This window comes from Natator depressus, chromosome 18, assembly GCF_965152275.1.
Source record: "Natator depressus isolate rNatDep1 chromosome 18, rNatDep2.hap1, whole genome shotgun sequence".
Taxonomy (NCBI): Eukaryota; Metazoa; Chordata; order Testudines; family Cheloniidae; genus Natator; species Natator depressus.
In genome coordinates, this window is record NC_134251.1 from 21,784,736 (window position 1) to 21,810,486 (window position 25,751).

At 52.6% G+C, this 25,751-nt stretch overlaps 1 protein-coding gene across 4 annotated transcripts in view; it reads right to left on the minus strand.

Moving 5' to 3' along the window:
• Positions 1 to 20,069, minus strand: part of GPR153 (G protein-coupled receptor 153) — a 46,162-nt gene extending 26,093 nt beyond the window's left edge. For 3 of the 4 annotated variants that reach the window (XR_012642314.1, XM_074975268.1, XM_074975267.1), the window contains exons 1-2: positions 19,988 to 20,063; positions 565 to 1,083 (exon numbers count right to left, since the gene is read on the minus strand). Coding sequence is in view for 2 of the 4 variants with exons in the window: in XM_074975268.1 (XP_074831369.1) it covers positions 565 to 941 (377 nt within the window). In the remaining 2 variants the exon portion in view is untranslated. Of the gene's footprint in view, positions 1 to 564; positions 1,084 to 19,987 lie in introns of all 4 variants that reach the window. The other variant, XM_074975269.1, reaches the window with a different exon arrangement.
• Positions 20,070 to 25,751: the final 5,682 nt, after the last annotated feature.

Sequence of the window (25,751 nt, forward strand, 5' to 3'; positions counted from 1 at the left end):
CAAAAATATCAGAGAAAGCAGGAACTTGTACTGTTTATGATTTTGCTACATTACAGAAGCTGAAAGAATAAACTCTTAAGGATAATTCTTTGATCAACTGCCTTAATATTCTTTCTCCAAAATATCAGGCCTAACACTGCTCTGCCTCTGTGTGCAGAATTCAGATGGGACATTTGCTGTTTTAAGGGGGAGCTGAAAAGCGTTTTTTTTTCATCCTAATTCCAGCTCTGTAGAGAGGGAAATACAGAACTCTGGACTCTCATCTCAGCAGAGAAGTGCAGAAGGAGCCAGCTTTCCAGTCCATCATGCTCCCAGAACATGGCAATGGATTAGCTCATTCTAAAAGCTGAGATTTTTAACTGAAACCATGTTTGTGCTGCTCACAGCTGGGCGTCAGGTTCAGTCCATTTCTAAATACAAGGGGTTCCCCATTTCTAGACTTACTTCATGCCACCTTGGAATGCATGTCATTGCATGGAATGGATTTTTATCATGTTTTAAAAATCAAAATTTGACTGAGGCAGAACAGGAAACCCATGGTTTTGCAGGGAGAGAGAAATTTACCTGTAATTGACTGGCCAGCGGACCATCCACATCCGATGGTAGGACAGGGAGGTGACTGAGAAGCAGGTGACCAAGGTTAAGGTATAGAAGGTGGAGACAAAGGCCTTGCAGAGGCCTTCGCTCCATTCATAGTCTGAGCGCTGCCGCCGGAGCTCGATCGCAGCGTACATAGTGATGGGGACGGCTATGTTAAGGATGTGAGTCCCCGCCAGCGTGCAGATAAGGAACTCCAGGGGCTTCCATTTCTTCTGCTTGGCACTTACACTCAGAATCCCCCAGGCGTTGGCTAGAACGGAGACCCCCGAGCAGACCAGCCAAGCTACCGCATTGTTGTGTAGTCTCTGATCATCATTCATGGTGGAGGGTGGAGGCACCATCAGATGAGGCAAGTTGTGGATGACATCCAAGGAAGGAGGAGGGAAGTAAATACATCCTACAGCAGAGTGCAATCCATCCAGGGCACCTTTGGGAGGGATCAGGCGTTGCAGGGGAGCACCCGACACCAGACAACTCCGGAACCTGAGGGAATACAGAGGGTCTGGCAGGTTAAAAGCCTCTCTCATACGTTTTGCCCATCGTGCCCACTGCTGTGTGCGCAATGGACACGCAGCTGAATGCTGCCGTCCCCAGCGCGGGTCCCTCCAGGACAACGGGGAGGCAAACGGGCTGGACAGGGCAAGCTGGCACTGCGGCTCCCCATGTGGCTAATGCAGAGGGTGTCAATCCAGCATCCTCCCCCAGTACTAAAGTCGCCCAACCCAAACACCCTTTCATGGCCAGTCACAAGATGTGGGGAGCTTGGGTAAAGCCCAGGAATAAATATTCGACTGCAGGCTACCATGGAAGGCCACCGGACCCACAGCAGGTCTAGCCAGCACACCGGGGGTGCCGCTCCCGACAGTCGGCTTTGTTTGCATACCACCCGCCCCTGGAAGTGCAGCTAAGCACAAGCAGGCTCCAAACGCAGCCTGCTTCGCGCAGACCCAGAACCGTCCCATGAGGTGTGTGGCTGGGCTCGCTACCCTGTGTTTAAATAGGTGTGAACGCAAACGCTTGGGGGAAGGGGTGGAGTGGGGGAGGGGCCTGGAGCAGTGCCAGGGGTCGAGCCCCCCCCGGCTCTTTTGAAAGTCAGCGCCTGGGCCGGGGACTGCGACCCCATGTTCAGGGCCTGAGGAGCCCGCACTTGGTGCGGCTGGATGGTGGAATCTAAGGTTAGAGCTCAGCCACTCAGGGGTTTATGCCCAGGTTTCTCACAGTCTGCCCTGAGGCTGGTACTCAGGCTCTTGCAGCGCCATTGGGTGCGTCACATGCACAGTGCCCCGTGACAGGACCCCCCGCACCCCGAAGTGGCGTGGCACAGAACAGCAGCTCTGCCCAGGGACCACCCAAGATGCAGGCATGGCAGAGGCACTGGAGTTCTTATTCTGCCACCAGTTCCGAGGCAGAACCTGAGAGTCAGAGACTCTCCTGGGCCAGGTTCCTGCTGGGCAGCTGCTGGCAGCATAGCAGGGCAGGGCCTGGGAGGGTTTGTAAAATCACTGCCCGTACCAGAGAACGAAGTGAGGGGCCTAGGAACTCTGGCTCTGGCGCTCAGCTGACTTTCAGCAGACCCACGCATACCAGCGCACCACTGTCGGGGGCTGTGAGCCCAGAGTCAGACACAGACAACGGCAGCTTAGCTACAAGGAGCTTTGCTTGTGGTTCCGTGTCTGCACCTCTAGGAAAGAAGGGAATTTTATGGAAGGGGAAGAGCGTGTGTGTGCATCGCTCTTTGGGCTGCAGTGGCCGCAGCGCTGCCAGAGGAAGAAGGAAATTGTTACATATTCTGTCACAAGTTGAGTTTTGTTTTGTGTCTTAATGTTTCCTTACCAAGGCGAGTTTGGGGAAAATCAGGAAAATTTGGGGAAAATCAGGAAAACGTACAATTTCTATGGCTGTCCCTCTAAAAGCAGCAACTTGATATTTGGTTAATTAAAAAAAACCCCTCTCTCTATCATGCACTTAAAGTTAGTTTTGTGTCGTATTCTCTTCAGACTCTGCTTAATGAATCATACTCGACTTTAACTATTGGCCATTAGCTGTCACTCTGTGATTCACTGTTTAATCTGGAAAGCATTTTGCTGCAGTTACAGAGACTTAAAAATAAGACATTTTTCATTAAAACACTCACAGCCCCCGAGACGCCAGTGCCTGAAAGCCGAGATCATCAGCATCACCACGTGCTGCTTCCTCTGCAAGGCAGACAGGACCACACCCCAGCATTCGCCAGGCCATGGAAGTAATCACCCTCCCCCCGCCCCCCCCCGGAGCAGTGGCCCTGCTACACTCCAGGAGCCTGGGCGCTCCAGCTCGCTCAGCCTCCCAGACATTTCTCAACACCACCGGTCCCCACCCCTGTCATTTGAACTGAAATCAGCCAGCGTGCGATTCTTCCCCCGCCCCGGCCAGGAGCTCAGCAACGGCTTTGGCAGAAGAGAAATTTGCAAAGAAGGAAAACTTGCTTAAAGTGCCCAGTCCCACCTCCGTGACTTACTGCTCAGAGGGCTAGGAGCCAGGACCCTCCATTCATGCTCTTCGCATCCTCCCCCATCTATCTGCCATGTTCAGGCCGCCCACAGCCCCTAGCTGAGGCACAGACACGGGCGAGCAAGCGGGATGACAGGACATAGCGCAGCACAGAAAAGGAGCAAGACCAACAGCGAGAGAGTGGGGGATGGAATGACACGAGGATCCCTGTCCTGAGCAGAATGGGGGAAAGGACGTGAGCACAGACAGGCCTGACTGGGGCAGGAGCATCCTTCTCCAGGGGCTGGATTGTCAGCTAGGGCAGCATCCTCCTCATCCAAAGCCGTACGCTGCAGGAATGGCAGCGTCCGGGCGCCCCGGTGACGGGCACACCACCAGAACTGGGCGCAACAGCGGAACGCGGGGGTAAGGCGAAGTCCACGGACATGGTAGCTCATCTCGGGTCATTCTTGCCGCCCATAGAGAACAGGCCGCGTTTCTTAACCAACGGGCTCATCACCCTCTCAGTTCAGATCAGGTTCACGCCCAAGAGAAGAGCCGCTCCCGAAGACTAGTTCGGGTGTCACATTTCTGGAAACCGTCGGTGCTTCTTAAAGAGAAAGGGCCGATCTGGTTTTTTAAGTGATCACAGAGGGGAGATGAATTGCAGGAGCAGCTGCAGCAACCAGGTATTTGCAGTGTGCGGATCAGGCATCTCCCCTTCACACCGCTGTTGACATGGATGGTCTGGGGCAGCAGCTAGCCCGGACCCTGGGGAAGGAACAAGGCCAAAAGGCTGCTGGCAGAGCAAGGCTGAGGGGTGGAGGGTAGGAGGGCAGCCCGGAGCGTGTCTGTGTGCGCTGCAGGGCGTGAGGGGCAGGGTACTCACGGCCTGGCGCCGTATCACAGGGCGGAGCAGAGAGGGACACATGCCACGTGCTGTGACCTGTGTGCTCGGGGGCCCTGCCTCCTGGCGGGGACGCGACCAGCCCGAGGATGCCGCTGGGCAGCGTGGCTGCCTCCCTGTTCTGAGAGGGCAGAGCCCGCCGCGATTGTGCCAACACGACAGCAGCTGCCGGCAGCTGGGCCTGGACGACGGGAGGGAGCACTGATCATTGCCCTGTTGGGTTCATTCCCGCTGAAGCACCTGGCGCCGGCCGTTGCCCGAGAGGGGACTGGGCTAGACGGCCCATTGGTTGGACGCGGTATGGCCATTCTTATCCAAGGCGCTAACGAGGCGCTATTACCAATAACGCCCACCTGGGGGTCTGCCCTCTCAGCTCCCCCCAACACCTCCCAGGAGGCGCGCCTGCCACTTTGCCCTGGCTCGCCGCCCCCCGCCCGGAGACCCTCTATTAGCATCTCCCTGTCACAGTCTTTGCGGGTGCTGAGAAGCCCGGCGATGGCTGAAGCTGTGGCTGGAGCCCTGGATGACACACGTCCCAGCTCAGGGGCGGCAGGATGGTACGTGGGGATGAAGGCGACCAAGTCACCTGCTCGCCTGACACAGGGCAGCGCCCACGTGCCTGGCCCAGGGACTCCCGGTCTTTGTTCTCATCCAGGGCAGGACTAAGCACCCCATGAGAAGGAACCACCCCACAGCCCCACCCTCCCGCAGGAGACACAGGGGCAGCAACACAGGAACCCCCAGAGCATGGAGTCTTGGCAATGACACCCCACTGAGATGCATGGTGCAGCTCCCAGAGCTGTTGTTTCAGGCTGCCCACAGACTCAGGCAGGCACCACCGCACCAGTTACCCTGGGTTTCTATTTCCAAGCTTCCCTTCACAGCCACAAAAGCTAAAACTTTCATTTAAAAGAAAAGGCAAGCGGGTAGTCTGAACTCATCAGGAGACTCCAGGAGCTGGGGCCTTCAGCACAGAGATCTACAGTGTGCCTGTCTTAATCTGGCCTGGCCTGAATCAGGTGCTGTTGAGCTGGCGAGGAGGGTGTGGTGGTACAGGGGGCCTGGACTCAGGGACCTGCTTCTCTCCCAGGTTTGCCAGCCCCCTTCAGGACGAGACTCACCTGTTTTACAGGCTTCCATGTGGGCTGGGACTGACGGGCTGAGGCTGGGAGAGTGTTTTAATGGGGTCTTCTGGGGTTGGGGAGGTTTTGCCTTTCCAGGAGGTCTGGCTCTCCTCTGCAGCTCCTATTTTCAATGGCTGTAACGTGCAGAGTGTTTGATGGGTACCCTGGGAAATCTAAATATACGAACACACGCTAAAGATAGAAACCCAAGTCAGGGCTGCTTGGGGGCAACCTCAGCCTGAGACGGGAAGTGGGGGGAACACAGGGATTATTTTACAGACCCCTGGTGAAATCCAGCCGCATTTGCTAAAAATACACTTGGAATATTGAAAACATGTGGCTATTTCTGCAGAAGATACACTAGCTCCCTCTCTTTTTTGACTGCCATGGCAACCCAACCATCCTCAAGGGTATAAATATACATTCAGCCAAATGCCTCTTTTCAGGCGCAACCAGCACAAGTCCGAACCCTCAAATATGCATCATCTCAGACAAACCCTCCTGGGACACTCATTCTTTTGCACAAGACAAACATTAATTTTGACCCCTTACAGAGGGGGGAAATCATTGCCCTTTAAAAGCGTGCAAGGCAAGGTGCTATAATTAGACTCCTTGTGAATAAACCCAAGCCAGGAACCTGAATCCATCCAGAACACTAACCCCCTTAGCATTTCACTTTCATATTCCTTATGCAGGACACCTTGATTTCAGGCCTCCTGGACTTCTTTGGCAGCCTATCACCTATTTCGGCAGCACACAACAGTGCAAGCAGATGGATTCCCTTGCACAGTCGCAAATCTATACAAAGGAAGCAGTGAAATATGCTTTCCAAAGCATGGAAACCTCACCACTTGCATGATTTCAACCCGCCTGGGCAGAGCACTGAAGAACGCATCGAAGGGAAAGATTCAACCCATGCAGAAGGAGGAACTAGAAAGGACCCTAGACATCTTTCCTACCTCTAGCGTGGGGTTATTAGGCAAGTGGAAAGTGAGGTGTTTTCATTTGTGCACTACAATTTCACCAATACTCTCCTTCTCCAAGAAACACTATTAACAATTCTGTACTTGTACCCAGAATACAGGATATCCAGCATTTCTGGATTTTACCAATAAAAGCTGGTAAGACGACGTCAAAGATTACGCCAGGAGAGAAAGGAGGGTTGTGATTACGATGCTGAGTGGGGCTCAGGAGATCTATGTTCAAATCCTGCCGCCGCCACAGTTTCCAAGTGACCTTGGGCCAGTCACAGGCTCCCCGTGTCTCAGGTCTGAAGATCAGGGACCGCGATGCTCTCTGACTCCTACCCCTTTTGTGTCTTACGTATTTAAGCTGTAAAATCTTTGGGGCAGGAGCTGTTTTGCTATGCACAGTTGGTACAGTACTAAGCCTCGATATTGCAGGGCCTCCGAGCACTCCTGGAACATTGCTATAAATCATTTCCCAGTTTGTGTTTAAATGAGCTCAGAGGATAACCAATTTTAGCTATTTAACATTCCTTTTTTGTTTTTCAGCTTTCCCATTGGATTATGTCCCCAAATGTGCTGTTGAAAGGTTAAATATATTCAGCGACAGAGAGAACAGGAAGATGAAGTTTGCAACTTTTTGCTTTCTGTAGGTTAAGCAAGGGACCCTTTTCTGAGCTGAAAAATGTAACAGGGAGTGAAATTTAGACTAAGATACCTTCAGTGCTTTCTCCCCTCCAAACTGAATTGAAATAGAGCTTGTAGGGAACTCAAAGTTTGCATAAAATAAACGCTGGATTTCAGAAAAGAAAAGAAAAAAATATCAATTAAAATCCAACCCTATTTAACTCCATTTCCCCGGCTTGCTTTTCTGGTTGGACAGACTAGGTCACCCAGGAATCCTAGGATCAGAGCCCTAGGCCCTTCATAAGGAAGTACTACAGCTAATATAGACATTTATGGTGCCCCCCCCAGCCGGTCCCTGACTGCCAGGATGCTCACAAAAGCTAGAAATGGAAGACAGTCAGTGGATCGTGCAGTCCAGGTTGGTCAATCACCCGCCCTGTGTGAGAGAGGTGTACTTGTGTGTGTGGGTGTGTGTGTCACTTTTCCCCGTGTCGGTGGGGAGAGGGTGTGTGTGTCACCTCTTCCCGTGGGGGTGGGGTGGGAGGGTGTCACCCCTCCCTGTGTGAGCCCTAAAGCCTTAAAGATAAGAAGGTAAATAAAAAGAACCCAACTACGCAGTATTTCTTTTTAACAGGGGCTCAGGGGCTTGATGCTAATTTGAACGTTTGTACTTCATGGTTCTGACTGATTGCCGTTGAACTTGCTTGAATACGAGTAATTTTACCAGTTGTCCCATATTCAGCATAGGGAAATATAGTCACCTTATGCAAATGAAGAAGGTTGAAAACCACTGCTTTGTGTCCTACAAGATAGCCGATCCCAAGTTCTCTCCCCAGCGGTTTCAACCAGTTTGGCTGAGATCGCTTCTCAGAAGCTTGAGCCCCCTGGCAGCTTATCCTCACAGACTGAAGAAATAGCTAGGGTCATCTGTACCTAAGCTGCAGTTTCAAAAGTTCATTTCCTGACCCCTAAATAGGATAACTCCTGCTGGTTTTGCTTTCTAGGGTGAGAGAGTTTAAGGCCAGAAGGCACCATCTAGATCACGTAGTCTGACTTCCTGTGTATCCCAGGACACCAGCACTACCCTGCACCCGCACACTAAACCCAACATGGAAATGGGGCCAAAGCGTTACAGCCCCCAGGAGACTCAACTGATACGTGTAAGGATACGATTTACCTCCATGACTCCTTCGGCGTCAGCCCGTGTGACAGGGGCAGGAAACAGGCTTGAGCGACAGCTCGGGATTTGCTTCCTGAGGCACTGATGAAGCATCTGCCTTTTATTTAGGGGACCAAAGCTGGAGCTTCTGAGCAAGGGAGGGCAGAGGGCCCCATCAGTCCCCCCATGACGCTCCAGGACAAGCCTGTGACAGAAGCTAGGACCAGAGAAGCTGTGGGTGCGGTTTGGGCCTTCTGAGCGGACTCGTTATCCCAGAAGAGATGGAGTTTTGATTTAGCTTTGAGAGACTGGTGAGGGAAACTGAGGCAGTGGCTGCAGTACTGTGGCAACAAGGCAAGGCCCTCTCACTCTTACCACGGGCCGGTATAAGCAGGTCAGCCGCTGGCCAGCGACCTGCACTCCGGTCACATGCTACACACAAGAGCAACAGGGCCACTCTTCCTGCTTGATTGCTCCCCACGAGGGCTGCACCCGGAGACGGAGACGCTCTGTCTAAGGAGGCAGGGACTCGGATGAAATGGGGCACGATGCTGCCGCTCAAGGAAGGCACATCCTCAGCACGCGGCTGTATAGCACCCCAGAGAGGAACGTTACATTGCCATGCGGTAAAGCCAAAACATTGCAGGCCATCCAAACAGCACGGCAGCGCGACACAGCCTTTGGAAGCAGAGAGCTTGGACCTGGGCCATTTATCATGACAACTAATCATGTGCAGCTTCACAGCCCAGAAACTCAGATGCTGGGAGTGAGCAGCGTTCTCCCTGGGTTTGTCTTTTCCAGTTTGCTTTTATTGCTATCCGGTTTTATTTAGTACGCAGCGATGGCAAAAAGTAACCACCGAGACTGCACTCTGGCAAGTGCCTTTCCGTATGAAAGCAGCGCAGAAATGCACCGTGATGGGTATGGCTTCGCCACACACTTAGATCCCACCGGACAAGATGGGTTTTTCCCACTTTAGGGCGTGGAGCAGCCAGCAAGGCTGGGGTTTGGGTCAGATAGGAACTGACGGGAGAAGTTAAGGGACAGAGCTGTTCCTAACGCAACCCCTCTTCACGTTAATGTAGCCGTGCATCTCCCTCCTGAGCAGAGATGAGTGGTGCATTCAGTTCTGTGGTTTGATTTCCCACCCTTCTGTCCAACCACACTCGATACCCCTCCCCACACACAACACCTCCCCCTCCTCCCTGAGGCACAGCTTCTCACAGAAGGTGTGTGTAATGAGCTTCAGGGGCCAGTCATGGGTCCAGTTCTCCTCAACCTTTTCATTAATGACTTGGATAGTGGGTGGAAAGTGAGCTTGACACCGAGCAAGCTTGGCGAGGCTGCAAGCATTTTGGAGAGCAGGGTTAGAATTCTAGACAAGCTCGACCAATTGGAGAATTGGTCTGAATTCAGCAAGATGAAATTCAATAAAGGCAAGGAAAAATCATGCACACAAGTACGAAACGGGGAATAACTGGCGAGGTGATAGTACAGTACAGCTGAAAACCATCTGGGGGTTGTACTGGATCACAAACTGAATGAGAGTCAACAATGTGATGCGTCTGCAGAAAAGGCTGGCGTCATTCGGGGGTGTGCTAACAGGAGTGTCGTGTGCGAGCCATGGGAGATGATTGTCTCGGTGAGGCCCCAGCTGGAGTGCCGTGTACTTTAGAAAGGTTGTGGACAAATTGGACAGAGACCAGAGGAGAGCAACCAAAATGATAAAAGGTTTAGAAAACCTGACCTTTGAGGAAAGGTTTAAAAAAACAGGGCATGTTTAGTCCTGAGAAAAGAGCCCGAGGGGGAATCTGATATGTAAAGGGCTGTTATAAAGAGGACGGTGATCAATTGTTCGCCATGTCCATGGAAGCAATGGGCTTAATCTGCAGCAAAAGAGATTTAGGGTCGATATTAGGGAAGTTAAGCTCTGGAACGGGCTTCCAAGGGAGGTTGTAGTATCCCTGTCACTGGAGTTTTTAAGACCAGGGTGGACAAACACCTGTCAGGGATGGTCTAGGGTTACCTGGTCTTGCCTCAGCATGGGGGTTGGACTTGGTGACCTCTCGAGGGCCCTTCCAGCCCTGCATTTCTGTGATTTCAGCAGAGCTGGGAGTCACAGCACAGCAGTCTTGTGCCAGAGAGAGTCATTTCCTGGCTTCTCTTTGAAGCCATTCTTGAAGACACAAGGGTTGTAGCTGCTGCACTCAGCAGGCCAGTCCTAATGCTGCACACATGCTGTAACCTATTTTCCATCAAAGAGAACCCCTGCCTGTCTCACAATCTCTCTGCCAGTCACAGCACAATGCTCCCCAGACACCTCACATCTTGGTACAGATTCATCTCCGGGAGCCACAAGGAGCAGAGAAGCTCAGTGCAGTCAGGCCCTAAAAGAGGACACACACCTAACTATCTGTGGATAATTACCCTCCGAGAGCAAGCTGGTCTAAATGGTGACAGGCTGATCACTCACTCCTGCTCCCAGGCAATGCCTAGCCACCAGGGAGGGTTTCCCACCTCCAAAATGAACTGCTCACAATTGCTCAAGTGCAACCATTCGTTTGCAGTTTCCTTTGGAGCACAATGTAGTGGCAGGCCAGGGGCAATCTGAGCTTTAGGTCAGGCCCCACGAATCTGTGACAACTCCTGTGTTACTAATCCATAGGATGAAAGCCAATAGGATTCCTTTTGATTGCCACAGGATGAATGAAACTGAGAGCCAGAATCTCAGCCAAGCTGCAGGGAGCTATTCTTGGTTTTCCATCTGAAAAATGCTGTATTTTCTTCCTTAAAAGAGAACGATGGAAAGAAACAAACTCTTCAGACTGCTGGGCTGTTTGCAGTAGAACACCAGTCCCCACACTCCAGAAATTGTACAGCAGCCAGCGGTAAATTACACCGTGCATTAAACAACACAAAGGTGAGTGGAGGGGCTAAGCCAGAGCTGCAGGAGCAGGGGAATTCAGAGTTCAGCACCCGTCCTGTTCCATGTAGGCGGTATGCCATAACCCTGTGCTATGGAGAGAGCTCTTGCAATGTCTAGCGCACTAAGACAGACAGAAGACAGGATTTCAGCCAGAATCTTGAAGTTCCCCTTTTCGGTGGCACTGGGACTTTCTGCAGCATTTGGCGGTTTAATTGTCCTTTGGGGTGTTTTGACACTTGAGAAAGGCAGATGGGGAAGAGGACAGATGACACAAAAAGAATTAAGTGTCCACCCACAGTGGATCTTCCAGACCAATTACAGACCCTTACAAATACGTGTTCCCAAGCTGATTGCCCAGATCCTTGGCCTTCAGAGGGGTTCAGGTGTCACCATCACAATGTTAATGATAAAACGCCTTCCAAAGTCTGAGCCCCACTAGGGAGCTGTGATGGGCCAATGTCACTGACAGCTGGGGGTATGTCCCCTCTATGTGGATAGAGATGTATCCATGTGAGTCCCATTAACATTAATGGGAATCCCATAGCTAATCCCCACACTTGGCTGAAGACTCATTCTTCCCGCTCTTGCTTCCTGCCACCAGTAACAAGAGCGCAGGTAAATGCCCAGTTAGGACTTCTCACCTTATTCTGTTTTATAATTGCCATTTAGCTGTAAGAAAAGGCAGCCATGCCACACGGTGCAGTCCTGGGAATGAGTGATACTTGAGTGTATGAAAGATTCATTATTCACTAAAGATCTGTAATAATCCCCTAGACATCAGCTGAATTACACGTATTTAACCACCCACGAGCCCTGTTTGGGTTCCAGAACAGCTCACCCACGTACACAGTGGAAGGACAGGCTGGGGTGTAATTTCCATCAGCTCACGTCTGCAAACACATTTTAAACATGATCAAGCAAAGGGCCTTCTGCTGGGTTTGCATTTCATTCTTTCATGCAATCTCAGTTTTCCACCTATCAATCAAGCCAAGCATTCTACACATACAAGCACCCTACTTACTGGTCCATGCATTACTGACACAGGCTGCACCCCAAACCAAGGCACCACCCCTCTTGTATGCTCCTCCTAAGGGCCACTCGTACCACTGGCCAACGCCCTTTTGCACAAGGAAACAAGTCTCCAACCCATGACTCCTCTTAGCAACATCTCCGCTTCCTGCAAGCACTAAATTAGGGGGAAACCAAGCAGATAATGAGAAAGGAAAGTTAAAATAAATAGGGATTTAAGAAAATAACTCACTGAAAAAATAACACAAAGGAGAAAGTTATTCATTTCCTATCTGCATGTCCAAGCCATGAATGTATAGGACAGGGGTCAGCAACCTTTCAGAAGTGGTGCGCCGAGTGTTCGTTTATTCACTCTAATTGAAGGTTTCGCGTGCCGGTAATACATGTTAACCTTTTTAGAAGGTCTCTCTCTATAAGTCTATATTATATAACTAAACTATTCTTATATGTAAAGTAAACAAGGTTTTTAAAATGTTTAAGAAGCTTCACTTAAAAATAAATTAAAATGCGGATCTTATCAGTTTAGTGCAGTGGTCCTTAACCGGGGGTGCACGCACCCTTTGGGGGTATGAGACATGCAAGATTTTTTTAGAAGGTAAATCATCAAAAACACAAATTAAGCACAGGCACAAAAGTGTTTCATCAGACCTATGTATTTTTTAACATTATACATTTTTAAACGATTACTGTAATATACAAAGTTTTTAAGTTTTTAAGTTTTCAAGTTTTTAAGCTAATTGTAGTGTAATTTTTAATAAGGGCTGTAGTGCGTTGGGCCCAGGCCAGGAGCAGAGCCCTGGGCTGGCTGCTGGTACCCCAATCCGGCAGGAGGGCTGAGCAGGGCCAGAGGCCTGGACCCCGGTTGGAATCCCAGACCAGCAGCGAGGTGAGCGGGGCTGGTGGCTGGTATCCCAGGCCGGCAGCAGGCTGAGCAGAGCAGATGGCTGGGACCCTGGCTGGCACGGGGCCAGCAGCTGGAACTCCAGACCGTCAGCGGGCTGAGCAGGGTCGGTGGACAGAACCCCAGACTGGCGGCGGGCTGAGCCGTGGTCCCGACCGTCGGCCCCGCTCAACCTGCTGCCGGCCTGGGGTTCTGTTCACCCAGGCAGGCAGCGGGCTGAGCGGGGCCGGCGGCCGGGACCCCGGCTTGCAGCAGCATGCCAGTAAAAATCAGCTCGCATGCCGCAGGTTGCCGAATCCGGTACAGAACAACCAAAAGCACAGAAACTAGTGGTCAGAGAGGGTGGATTCACACAGGGCTGATTGTGGGATCTGTAGGAGAGGTACAGGATTCTTCATGGCATTTCCAGAGAAATCTGATGCTCTGCAAAGCCTGCAGAGTGAGTCCTGCTATACCTTGGCATTCTCCACCCTCCTTGGCCAGCAGCTGACTGGCACAGAATGGGATACAGTCTAGCCTGGCACGTCTAAGTTCCTGGCTCCAATGCAGTAGGTTGGTTCAAAAGCTGTTATCAGACAACTAATCTGGGGTCTGCCCAGGCAAGATTTCCCCATGATTTCAGAAGGCTGGAGGTGAAACCAAGAACAGCTTCAACAGAAGGCCAGAACTTTGGGAGTTATACTCTCTCTGCACACACACACCGGAAAGGGCCTTCCTTGGACTGAGTTAAAGATGGGACAAGTCGTTCAGGGAAGGCAGAGTGGGAGTGGGGGCAGGGCTGTTCCTCGTTAGGATTTGGGAGGGTGGCAGGAGAACACAACCCGTGGCAGCCCAAGTGAAAGATGCCAATTTTGTTCCTAATGTCCCTTTAGTGCTAAATTAACACTGTGCCCCCACTGATTGCCTGGCTCATAGAAAAGGCCAGTTTCATGCTTATGAGAGAAACACACATTTTTGGGTCTCCTTGCTCTCTGTCAGGAAACTCCACTTATCACGCATTCATAACTTCACCTTTCCAAGGCAGGCAACTACGGAGCCAACTGGACTATGCACATCCTGTTAAAAAGGGAGTCTCCTCGTCCCCAGAAGGCTGCTATGAGGTTCTGAACCTCTCAGCAAAGCGAAGTGCTTGTAACTCTCCCTGCGCAGCACTGACAAACCCTCTCAAACCGCAGCTGTTTGGAAGCTAGTGGGGCAGGGCTCTTCAGTGCTGTCCTCAGCTGATGGAGGAATGTGGCTCCTCTCACGCGGCCGGCAGCACATGCGTGAACCGTGAGACATTTGGCTCTGTGAAAAATCACATCGCTGGGAATCATTTTTCAGAAAGAAAAATGGAGGAAAATCAATAGTGGCTTTTCCACCTTCTGCAGCAGCTACGTGAGAAGCGACACGAGAACCTGTTGTATCCTCCTAGCTCGGTAACAGACTCCAACATCCACCGGCCCGCTCTGGAAGCTGGATAGGACTTGGAAACCTGAACTGCGGCAGAGCAGGGGGAAGGAGGGGAGGTGCTTACTCCTGCTCTCCACTCTCCGGAGCCATGTCTTTAGTTATATTTCTGTGGCACCCACAGGCCCCAAATGAGCGTGGCGCCCCACGGTGCAAATGAGTAAAGCAAAGACGGGCACTGTCTGGAGAGCTCAAAGGCAAGAGTTAGGGCAAGATGCCACCGGTGGTCAGACAGACAAACATGGGAGGGGCAGCTTCAAGGGAGCCACTCCAGATTTACACCAGTGGAGTAACCGAAGAATCTGGCCCCAAGACCCCAATAATAAACTTAAAAGCATTTTTGTTGCCAAACCTGAGAGCCGGGCCAGGTGCCTCTCGGCATATGGAGCAGCATCTCCATCACTCCCCTTTTCTCCTCATCGGCTCTGAGGGCAGCCACTCCTGCACTGCGCCCCAAGACTGGCCGGACGGGTGAGCTGCTGCACCGATCCGGTGCTAGGAAGTCCTAAAAGCACAGCAGTCACTGCTGGCCACAAGAAGCCCACGGGCAGTAGCTCTGCCAAGTTTGCCACCTTCAGCTGCTTCGAGCCAGAGATCCAGAATCCCCCGCTGGGCATCACTGCCCCCGACTGCACGGCCAGCAGGGCACTTTGGAGAGGGCAGCAGGAGAAATCCCAGAGCAGGGGTCTGGCAATTATTTGACTAGGGCAGCAAGACAAAGCCAGCCATCCAGACCAAAGGGGGTGAGAAGAGACAAGAACAAGCAGATCTTCTCGTAAATGCTGCCTCCCTTTCCAATACCCTTAAGCCAGAAAACCACCGCCACTGGCACGCCGCATTCAAAAAAACCAAAATGCTTCTGCCCTCTGGCTGCTCTCGTTATGGACACGTGACAGAGCTGTAGTTACTCTGTGCTGTGTGGCCACTGCGTTACCTGGGCTATATTAGTATTGATCGGATACAGCTGCTGTTTTTACAGATCTCATTAAATATTAAACGTAAATGATGCCAATATTATCCTCTCTGAAAACACACCCCGAAGAGGCTAACGAACACAGCGACCGTTGTTAATTATTTAGGCAGTGCCATCACTGCCCCGGCGCTTTAATTCAAGAAGCGATGAAGAGAAACGACAGGCACAAAAGCTCTCTTCCAAATGAGCGTAATGTCCTTTGCAAAAATGCAACGCCATGGAAGACCTGAGTTCAGGCCCCTGGACTTGAGGGCCAGCAGGGGTGACTGCCAAGCCCTGAGGAAGGGAGAGAGTCCGATCATTTTAGGCTGAGCTCTGGCTGAAATTCATGTACACTCATGGAAATCATCTTCAGGTCTCCTCAGCAAAGGTCCTTGCAATGAGGTGCCTTTAGTGAGGTGAGGAAATGGGACAGGATCCTCGAGGGTGTCACTGAATCGTAGGGAAATGCACTATTGCAGTTCATCAAAATGACCATCCAGTGTCCTGGGCTGGTGGCGTCTTCCTCTCGCCGCGTCCGGTCTGAAAGAGACTGTCAAGAAATACCTTCTCGTGACTTGGGCATATCTACGGTAGCCCTTTAGGATGCTTTGATTCTGCAGCCAGGAGTAATGAAACAGCTGAATGAGACTGCTCTCCTCTGTAAAGTGCTTTGAGATGTACTGATGAAAGGCTCTCGGTAAGAGCCGGGTATTATTGTTATAATAAAGCAGCTTATTCCCATCTTAATATATGCTGCAAACTGCCATATACACAAATGTGTTTCATGTGTGCCTAGAGAATAGAGGATAACCCCAAGGTTATAACAGATTCCTCATGGTCATTTACTTGAAACTACTTCCAGTCCAGACAAAATAGCGGCTAAATAGTGCTGGGGTAGACAGATGTTAAGTTAGATCTAACTAAATTCACTAGGTGCAACCTCTTCTTTCTGTGGTTCACATGGGTATGAATAAAGATACACAGTGTGTGGAAGCTGCCAAGAATACAGGCTTGCTGTTTGTTTGTTTTTGGAGGGGAAGGCCCAGAAAAAGAATAGAAAGAAATATTTTAAAATGACAGGCTTTTAAGAAACAAATGTTACTTATTTCAGACAGAGAGGCGGAGAGGAGGCCTTCTTTCCTGCATGTGGCTACTAACCAAAACTGCCGAAGCTCTGATGTATTTTAATGCAATGCCCATTGCAGCGGCATCAGGGCACCGGAACAATTCAAAGTCATCATAGCCTCTCAACCAGAGGCAACCAGTTCACGTCACTACAGAGCCAAATCCTGCATCTCTGCAGTGTTCATGCTCCCACTGCAGGGAAATGGATCTGAAGGTTTTCACCCCCATGTCTGCTCTGAAATGTAATTAACAGACTGGCTAAGCCAACACAAAGGTGAATCCAAGTGATTTTAGAGTATAGATCATGAAGAGCTTTTACCAAAGCCCATTTTCATTTGCAACAGATTATGGCATGCTCAGAAGGGTCCCTATTTTCAGCTCTAGACAGGGGAGGGAAACTCTATTCTCAACAGCACCATTGTAACGAGCACACGCAGGGAGCCTCATCTCATCCTCACCTGTCACATGTGTGAGGTGTCACCTATGCTGCAAGAGGAATTCAGTTTGCACACTAGATAAGTGGAGAGTCGTTGCTGGCTGAGGAGCACACTAGCTGTAGGAAAGTCTTGTCAGAACCAAAGTTTAGGCTGACATTCATTTTTCAAGCCGGGTGGACTAAACTGCAATCTACACTGCAGAGGTGCTGTGAGTACGCTGACTACAGCAAGAATAGCTGCCGGCTTGTATCTGATTACTGGAGCATTTAACGATGGAGATACACACAGGAGTTTATGGCAGGATGTTCCATTTGTGCACACATGGCACTACGATTATCTGTGGCATCTATTCTTGTAATCTGTACCACCTGCCTCATGGGCTGTGTTTACTGGTGGCAGACTCTGTGTCTCTGGGGTCGGTGAAAAGGCTACCACACACCTCCGAGTCCTTGTTTCTACCCTGGACTCCTTGCTGAAGCCTGGACAATGCCTCTGGGCAAGGCCAACACCAGACAAGCATCGTGGAAGTTTTTGTGATTCTAGCGGGCCAATTCCTGGAATCACAGGAGTTACAGATGGAAATGACCTATTAGATCTTCCAGTCCATCTCTGCAAATACAGGACTCTTCCCAATTGTACCTCTTCTAGTGTTTCCTCTAGTTTTAAGTTCACCAAGTGGCAGTATTTCTACCCCTCCCACTGCAAAGATATGGGCACCAGTAATGGTGCCCCCGCCCCCTTTGCACAGGGCTTTGAGATCTACGGGGGGAAACAGAGTCGTAGTCTAATCAAGGCCAGAAGGGACTAGAATCATCCAGTCTGATCTCCTGTAGAACACAGGCAGTGATTTCACTCCGGGACCTGGTGTCGAGCCCACTAACTGAGCATGCGATGCAAGTATTATTCGTATGTTGTTCCGCAGACCGAGAGAGCTCACTGCTATTAATATTCGTAAACACCCTCCTTCCTCCCGCATCACACCAATAATTCCTACACCTCATCGGCGAACTATCACACCTCGCCTGGATTTATCCAAGCTGTACAGCCGTAGTTGTATTTACTCTACGCTCCGCAGCCCAGCCCCTCGCCTGAGTGTCTCTGAACTCCCACCAGTTTGCCAAGATTTCCCAGAAAGACAATGCCCAGAACGACCTCTAGGCTAGATGTGACTGCACCAGAGCAGCACAGAGCAACCACTGGCTCCTTCCTCCGTGCCTTGCTGTCTCTTCACATGCAGCCCCAAAGTAACCTGGCCTGCTTGGCAGCCACACCACAGCACAAACTTCTGTCTCACTGGTTGCCTTCCATCACCCCAAGGGTTTGCTCAGCATTTCTGCTTTCCAGCACAAACGTTCAAATTACTCCCCACTGCATTCCTCTCTCCTCCCCATGTTTAGCTCACTTCATTGGGTATGGTTTTAATCTTTCCATGCCCCATTTTTTATTTCTCTGTCCTCAAGGATATTCTCAAATGCTCCCAATTAATATCATTGGTACATTTCATTAAGCTGCTGTTCACCCTCTTCTAGATCATTCATGAAAATGTTAAACAAGAACACACCTAGCACTGATTTCTATAGCACCAGATCGCTCCCACCAATTCAGTACATGGCCAGTTAGCATTGCTCTTTGTTGGTGGCCTTTTAGCCTGTTTTCACTGCACTGGAGTGTGTTTTGTGATGAGCAGAGCAATAGCTGCATTATAAAACAAACAGAACCACATTTAAATGCCTAATTTGTTTACCCCCCCCCACACCTCCCAAATAATAAACCTTTACATTTTACAGTTCTTAAGGGAAATCTGAGTTGCTGTTATTTAGCTCCAATGTGTTAAGTCCTTGAAGGAGGAGTAATGAGAAGAAATCAGGAATGGGAAGTTTTAAGACAAAAATGAGATTTTTTTTGGCTGTAGAAGAATCACCCATGGAAATGACAGAAACCCCATTACCTGAATCCTTTAACGCTAGATCAGACAAATAACTAGACTGTGTAAAAGAGGGGACTACAGTGCCATGGGAGGACAGTCTGAAAAGGCCTTTTTAGCATCTAACTTCTCCAATTCCAAACCATGTCTCTGTGGTTATGAATAATTCAACTCTGCCGTCCCAGTGGCTCAAGATGCAATAATTTGGGTGTGAAAATCAAGTGCTGGTTGATATGCTGCAGGGACCTGCTGAAATTAGAGCCTCTCCTTGTTCTGTATAAGAAACCTTACTAACATTGCCGAACACCACCAGGCTGCTTGGTTGTGAATACAGAGGACTTCATGGAAGACATTTCAGACCAGCTAATTTACTTTGACCGGGGGAGACATGGGAGCTGGATGGGAAGTGTCCCTTTTTCATTCTGAAGGCTGTTGGTATTTCTAAGGCTTGCTGGTCTCACCGACATGTCTGGAGTATTAGGCTATTTTGCAGCCTTAGCGGAAAATGAGCCCATTTTCTGGTAATGGGACTAGAGGAGCAGAGAAGGTAGAGATGGACACATCCACTCCCGCCCCCTGCAATTGCAGGACAGGATCCCTCATCAAAAGCCGTACCCACTGACAGTGTCAGGGACGCCGCCGACCTGCCAGTCTCGGTGGCAGGTGCGTGTGATGCGCCCTGCCTGGGCACGCAGAACCTCCTCCCTCTTGGTCACTTGGTTCCTGCCCGCAAACAAAGGCTGGGAACACGCACGGCTCCTGGTCTCCTCTCGGAGGCAGAGACGGTCCCTGCCGCAGGGGACGAAGCCAGGGCCCCTCACCTGCCCAACTGCAGCAGGGACAGAGAAGTACAGACCCTTTCCAAACATTTTTTTAAAAAAAATCTCTCTCAAGAGTAGCGAAAACCCCGTTTAGGAAGCGAAATCCAGCCGGTTACTGACCCGAGGGATTTTCTACAGCCAGGTGACTGAGCACCTGCACGCAGGGATCCAGCCCTGATTTACAGAGCGGCAGCTACAGCTGGGAAGGGAAACCGTCCGCCAAAGCCCGGACAAATCCCGGGGCTCCCGGGCAGGGAAGGCGGGCCGGGGCAGGGCTCGGTTTCCAGCGGGGGGGTTCCCAGGCGGCAGTCGGGCTGGCACACCAGGCAGCCCCAGGGTCGATGGGTGCGGAGGGCAGAGGGTCCGGGCGAGGGGAAGTCCCTGGGGGCCCCCCCGGGTAAGGCGGGCGCCCGGAGGGGCAGGGCTCGGTGCACCCCCCCAGCACCGGGGAGAGGGGCGCACAGCCTGCCCCCGCCTGCCCAGCCCCGTGCTGCGGGGGACGGGGGAGCCCGCGGGGGGCTCGGTGGGGCGCAGCCCCCCGGCGGGCTCCCCACCGCTCCGGCTCTTACCTGGCGGGGCTGGAGCAGCCCGCAGCCCGCTGTCCCGGCGGCCGGGCTCCGGCTCGGCTCGGGGCGGGCAGGGCGCATGCCTGGCCGCGCTGCCGGCTCCGAGCCCCCTCCCGCGCCGGGGCGGGGCGGGATTCCCCGGGCGGGTCTCTGCGGGCGGAGCGTGTCCCTCGCCGAGCGCCGCAGGCAGCGGGGAGCTCGGCCAGGGCAGCCGGGGGGAGCCGGGGGCGCCCGGCCGGGACCACGGGGGGCCGGGAGTCCTGGACCGAACTGGAACCGCGGGGTGATGGAACCGCCCCAGCCAGGGGGTGCGCAGCCCCCCAGCGCCCCTCGTCCCAGCCCCTGGGTGTGTCTGGGGGGGGGGCGCTGGGGGGGCAGAACCCCTAGTCCCAGCCCCGGGTGTGCCCGGCGGGGGATGGCAGGGGGGGCAGCGCCCCTAGTCCCAGCCCCTGGGTGTGTCCGGCGGGGGGGTCGCTGGGGGGGCAGCGCCCCTAGTCCCAGCCCTTGGGTGTGCCCGGCGGGGGATGGCCGGGGAGGGCAGCACCCCTAGTCCCAGCCCCTGGGTGTGCCCGGCGGGGGATGGCCAGGGGGGGCAGCGCCCCTAGTCCCAGCCCCTGGGTGTGCCCGGCGGGGGATGGCCGGGGGGGGCAGCGCCCCTAGTCCCAGCCCCGGGTGTGCCCGGCGGGGGATGGCAGGGGGGGCAGCGCCCCTAGTCCCAGCCCCTGGGTGTGTCCGGCGGGGGGGTCGCTGGGGGGGCAGCGCCCCTAGTCCCAGCCCTTGGGTGTGCCCGGCGGGGGATGGCCGGGGGGGCAGCGCCCCTAGTCCCAGCCCTTGGGTGTGCCCGGCGGGGGATGGCCGGGGAGGGCAGCACCCCTAGTCCCAGCCCCTGGGTGTGCCCGGCGGGGGATGGCCAGGGGGGGCAGCGCCCCTAGTCCCAGCCCCTGGGTGTGCCCGGCGGGGGATGGCCGGGGGGGGCAGCGCCCCTAGTCCCAGCCCCTGGGTGTGCCCGGCGGGGGATGGCCGGGGGGGGCAGCGCCCCTAGTCCCAGCCCCTGGGTGTGTCCGGCGGGGGGGGGTTGCTGGGGGGGCAGAACCCCTAGTCCCAGCCCCTGGGTGTGTCCGGCGGGGGGGTCGCTGGGGGGGGCAGCGCCCCTAGTCCCAGCCCCTGGGTGTGCCCGGCGGGGGATGGCCGGGGGGGGGGCAGCGCCCCTAGTCCCAGCCCCTGGGTGTGCCCGGCGGGGGATGGCCGGGGGGGGGGCAGCGCCCCTAGTCCCAGCCCCTGGGTGTGCCCGGCGGGGGATGGCCGGGGGGGGGCAGCGCCCCTAGTCCCAGCCCCTGGGTGTGTCCGGCGGGGGATGCCTGCAGGCGGCCAGAGGTGACCTGACTTGGCCGGTGGCAGGGGCGAGCCAGGGCCCGGCTGCATGGGGCAGCGGAGGGGGCCCCGGGGTCTCTAGGAATTAAAGCTTCTATCCAGTGATGGCATCTCCCAGAATACGTCCAACCACAGCTGGCCGTGCTGGCTCGCAGGGATGCGGGTGATGGGTCCCACTGGCGGACCACAGGGGGACAGGCAGCCGGGATTGCTCTGCCTTGTCACTGCAGACCCCCCCGGCATATCTCCACCCCAGGGCCCAGTGACAGTGCATTTATCACTCCCTGCTCTAGGCTATTCCAATGGCTGGGTGACCGTGAGGGCACCGGGCCATGTCTCTAGCCCTCAGATCATGCTGACCTGCGAGCCTGGCTGAGGCCAGATTTAGAGGTCTCGCCCTGTGGAAAATGATCAGATTTTCTGAGGTGTAAATGTAGATCGCAGCAGAGCCCCTCCCACTTCACTGTGTCCTCACCGTACCCAGGGGAGGCCAGGCCAGGCCCTTGGCCTCCTTATCCACAGGGAGATTAAATGACTTGCCCAAGGGCACACAGGAAGTCGGTAGTGCAGCAGGGACCCAAACAGGGATCACCCAGGTGCCAAGACAATGGAACTAAGCCTGGGCCATGAGCCTCTCTGAAGCAGACAAATCAACCAGGGAGCCTAGAACAGCAAACAGGCAGTGTCCTGCAGGGAGCCATTCTGCACTGTCCCTGCACGGGGACACAGACTGGACGAGCTGAAAGTTTTTCCATCTGGGTGTCCCTCCCACATCAACTCGGGAGGATAGGGAAATGGCAGGTAAAACTGGCAAGTCCAAGGCAAGGTGACAGGAAGCTGGATAAACCCTCACATTACAGTATTAATACACAGCATTGTAAATCACATTTGCCTGGCTCTGACCCCTCAGCCAGACACAAAAGGTGCTAGCCATCCATCTCTGGCCATCTTGTCTAAACCCCCGGCAGCCTGACCACGCTCCAGCTGCTTGTGGCTCCAGGCAGGAGCTGCTGGAACTGGTCATTTGAGTCCCAGCCAGGGTCAATGGGTCAGAGTCTGGCAAGGACTCAGTGGGGCTAGTTTAGTGGGTAAGGTGAGCAGGATTTGAGCTCGGAGGATGGTGATGGGAGGTGCTGAGTCGTGAGTCAGTGTGTGGATCATCCCCCCCATCGCCTTCCTGCCAAGACCAGCCTGCTGTATTTCTCCACTCGGTTGAGAGCACCCTGCAAACCTGCACTGTGAGCTGCAGACCTGCTGGGGAGGGCAGGGACTCCACAAGAGAGACAGATTTCTGCACTGAAGGCCAGATGCTTCCAGCTGATCGGCGCTGGGGTTTCTATTGTATCTGGCACTGTGGTCAGCCCTAGTCCATCCCTCTAGGCAGAACTGCTTGGGGGCAAAGGTGTTTGGATCCAATTTCACCTTCTCTCCTCTGCTGTTTTCCTGTTGCAATTCAAGAAGTCCACAGCCAGCTAAGATTGGAAAGCGAGAGCTTGGCTAAAGCTCCCATGGGAGAGTCCCTGGGGGTGACTAATGCAGACCTCGGGAGCTCATCACAAAGGGGAGTGAGTCGAGAGAAGAGGATGGCGATCCCTATCAAGTCAGGACTCTTCATCTGGCCTAGACAGAAACTCTCGCACTGAGCCCAGGCAGGACCAGGCTTTAATTTATTTTGTTTCTCTCAAATACAACTAGTGCACCTGGGTGGTTTCTCCTTTTCCTGCTCACAGCATAACTAATTCACTTCGCTTCCTTCCTGCTCTGGAGCACCATCATGGAGCCTGATTACCTGGATGCTCAGAAGCTTAAACTGTCTGCCAGTTGGCAATTTAACAAAGCAATATGTAATTTAAATAGAGAAAAGCATTAGCAAAAAGCAACAGCTTAATCGTTAATACCCAGTGTCTCCAGATCTATGGGAATGGCACCCCTTCTAGAGGAAGCCATTCCAAGGAGCAAAGGGCATGTGCTTACAGCAGATTTGCTATTAAAGGCTGTTTATAATAGACTGGAGGGAAGTTGGGAGCCTTCGTTCAAGGTAACTTTCTGACACAACCTTATAGCAGGAGCGCGTGTTATGTGAACAGGGAAAAGCAGTGTGGATTGTTATTTCAGCTCATAGCTGCTCCAGCTAAGGCAGTAGCAAACTGTATTGAGGTGTGAACAGAGACAAACTCAGAGGTCAGTTTAGTACCTACCTACCTGCTTAGCTCTTGGAAGGACTAGTAAATTATTCGCTCTCACTACCATGCAGAAAGAAAAACAGTACTTGTGGCACCTTAGAGACTAACCATTTTATTTGAGCATAAGCTTTCGTGAGCTACAGCTCACTCCATCGGATGTATCCGATGAAGTGAGCTGTAGCTCACGAAAGCTTATGCTCAAATAAATCGGTTAGTCTCTAAGGTGCCACAAGTGCTCCTTTTCTTTTTGCGAATACAGACTAACACGGCTCTTACTCTGAAACTACCATGCAGGTGGCTGGAATAATCTATTTTTGGAACTGGTCAGAAGACAAGAATATGGACCCAAATATTTGTATTCCTCTTCACACAGGTAAGCTCATTGACTGGTTTGGGCTTTGCTCTGAAGATGTGGGCTGGGGAGAGGGAAAGCTAGCTGGCTTCATGAAACGTGCTCCATGAAATTTGGACCATTACAAAATTTACATTGGTTTCTATTTCTGGGTAAGTTGCTGAGGAGCAGGAGTTACCTCTTCCTGCGGAGACACAGGAGAGTTGGTATATTGGGGTGTGTGTGTGTGTCACTTTACATCAATCTTGGTGCAGCATGCACTAAGGTAACAGGCTTAGCTGCTTTGCTAATCAGGATCAGGGCATTCCTACTGGGAGCTGGTGGGCAGCATCACCAGCCAGGGAAGGGAGAGCAAGCTCCAGTCCTCAGTCCTTTTAAGGCTCTTTCTTTTGGGCTTGTTTTATTGTCCACACAACTCACTAAACAAAGCAAATCAATCAAGAAACAGCAACAATCCCTCGACTTTCCTTGCTCCAGCCAGCCAGGCAGGAGGGGACGTGGTTCTGCCTTTTTACACTGGGCCCCAAACAGCCAGTGCCAGACACCCTGTTAACCCTTTACAGACTGCAGCCCTTTTACTTTGCCGATGTGTATTTATATTATTTTATTCTGCAGGTGAAAAATACCTTGGGCATGAGTAGAAATCCATGTGAACTTTATCCTAAACTGATGGAAACCTACATTTGTGCAGCTTTTGCTCTTGTTTTCTGTTTTGCACAATTATAGGTAAGAGGATAGAGGTAAGAGGACTTTGTCACGGAATAAATGCTCTTTACTTCTCTTCAGCTGTGGTCATCTTAGTCCCCTGGTTTGTAGAAGCTGCATTTGCAGGGAGATGGTAGACACTAGCCCCGGTGCCGGAGCAAGTGATGCTGGTCTATTGACCACAGACACATTTTGGCAGAAGGCACATGCTTGGTGACGGTTTTCTCCCCGCAGGTACACCAAGATCCATCCCTGGTTTATTTCTGTTTTTTACTTTCCTTCATCAGAAGCCCCGCAGTGCAATGACATTCCTGCTGAACTTGGCTGCGGGAGACCTCTGCTCAGAGGAGGTTGCTTTTAGAGTGAGCTGGATTGCTGCCACCCACCCAATCAAGGTCAAACCCTTCACAACATGCCCAGGCCCCTGTTGCCTCAGGCAGATGGCAGATGGGTGGGTGGGACACAGCTTGGACTCTGCACTCTGAACTTCTGTTGCAACAAGGTGGCATTATTGCTAGATGACAGGGTCAGGACTGCTCTGATTCTGTACACACCTTCTTCCTGCTGAGCAGGAGCGCTGTCCTCCTCCCTGGCTCTTTCCTCATGCACACTCACATTGTGACTCTCATCCTTTAATAATGCTGTGACCTTTCCTTTATCTGGTTGTCAAGGTATCAACCTATGTGCGTGGCGTGGCAATCAGTGCAGTTTGGCCTCTGGAAGCTGTGTCAGCCTGTGGTAAGGGATTCCAAATGAATAATAATCCAAATGCTGCTAAACATTTAATCTGAATTGAAAAGCTGACAGCAGTCTGCGTGCAGCGGCTCAACCCTCTGCGCCATGGCTGGAGGAGGCAGGCCATAATTTGTCATTGTATTGAACAAGGTCTCGCAGTTACCCTGCTGGAGATGGAGCCAGTCCCAACTGGACTATGCGGGATGCTAGAATACTTCAGTTTGTGAAAACTAAGCCCCTCCTTCCTGGGCAGCTGAATGCCTACAGCAGCCAAATCTGCATTGGGTAGAGGGACGTCTTGCTGACTAGGGACAAAGTGAAGTTGCGGGTTACTAGCAATATTTACAGGCTTGATTCCAGTGAGAAGAAAGGTGCGGTAGTGATTCGGGTTGCTAACTGCCAAAGCCAGCCGGAGCAGAGC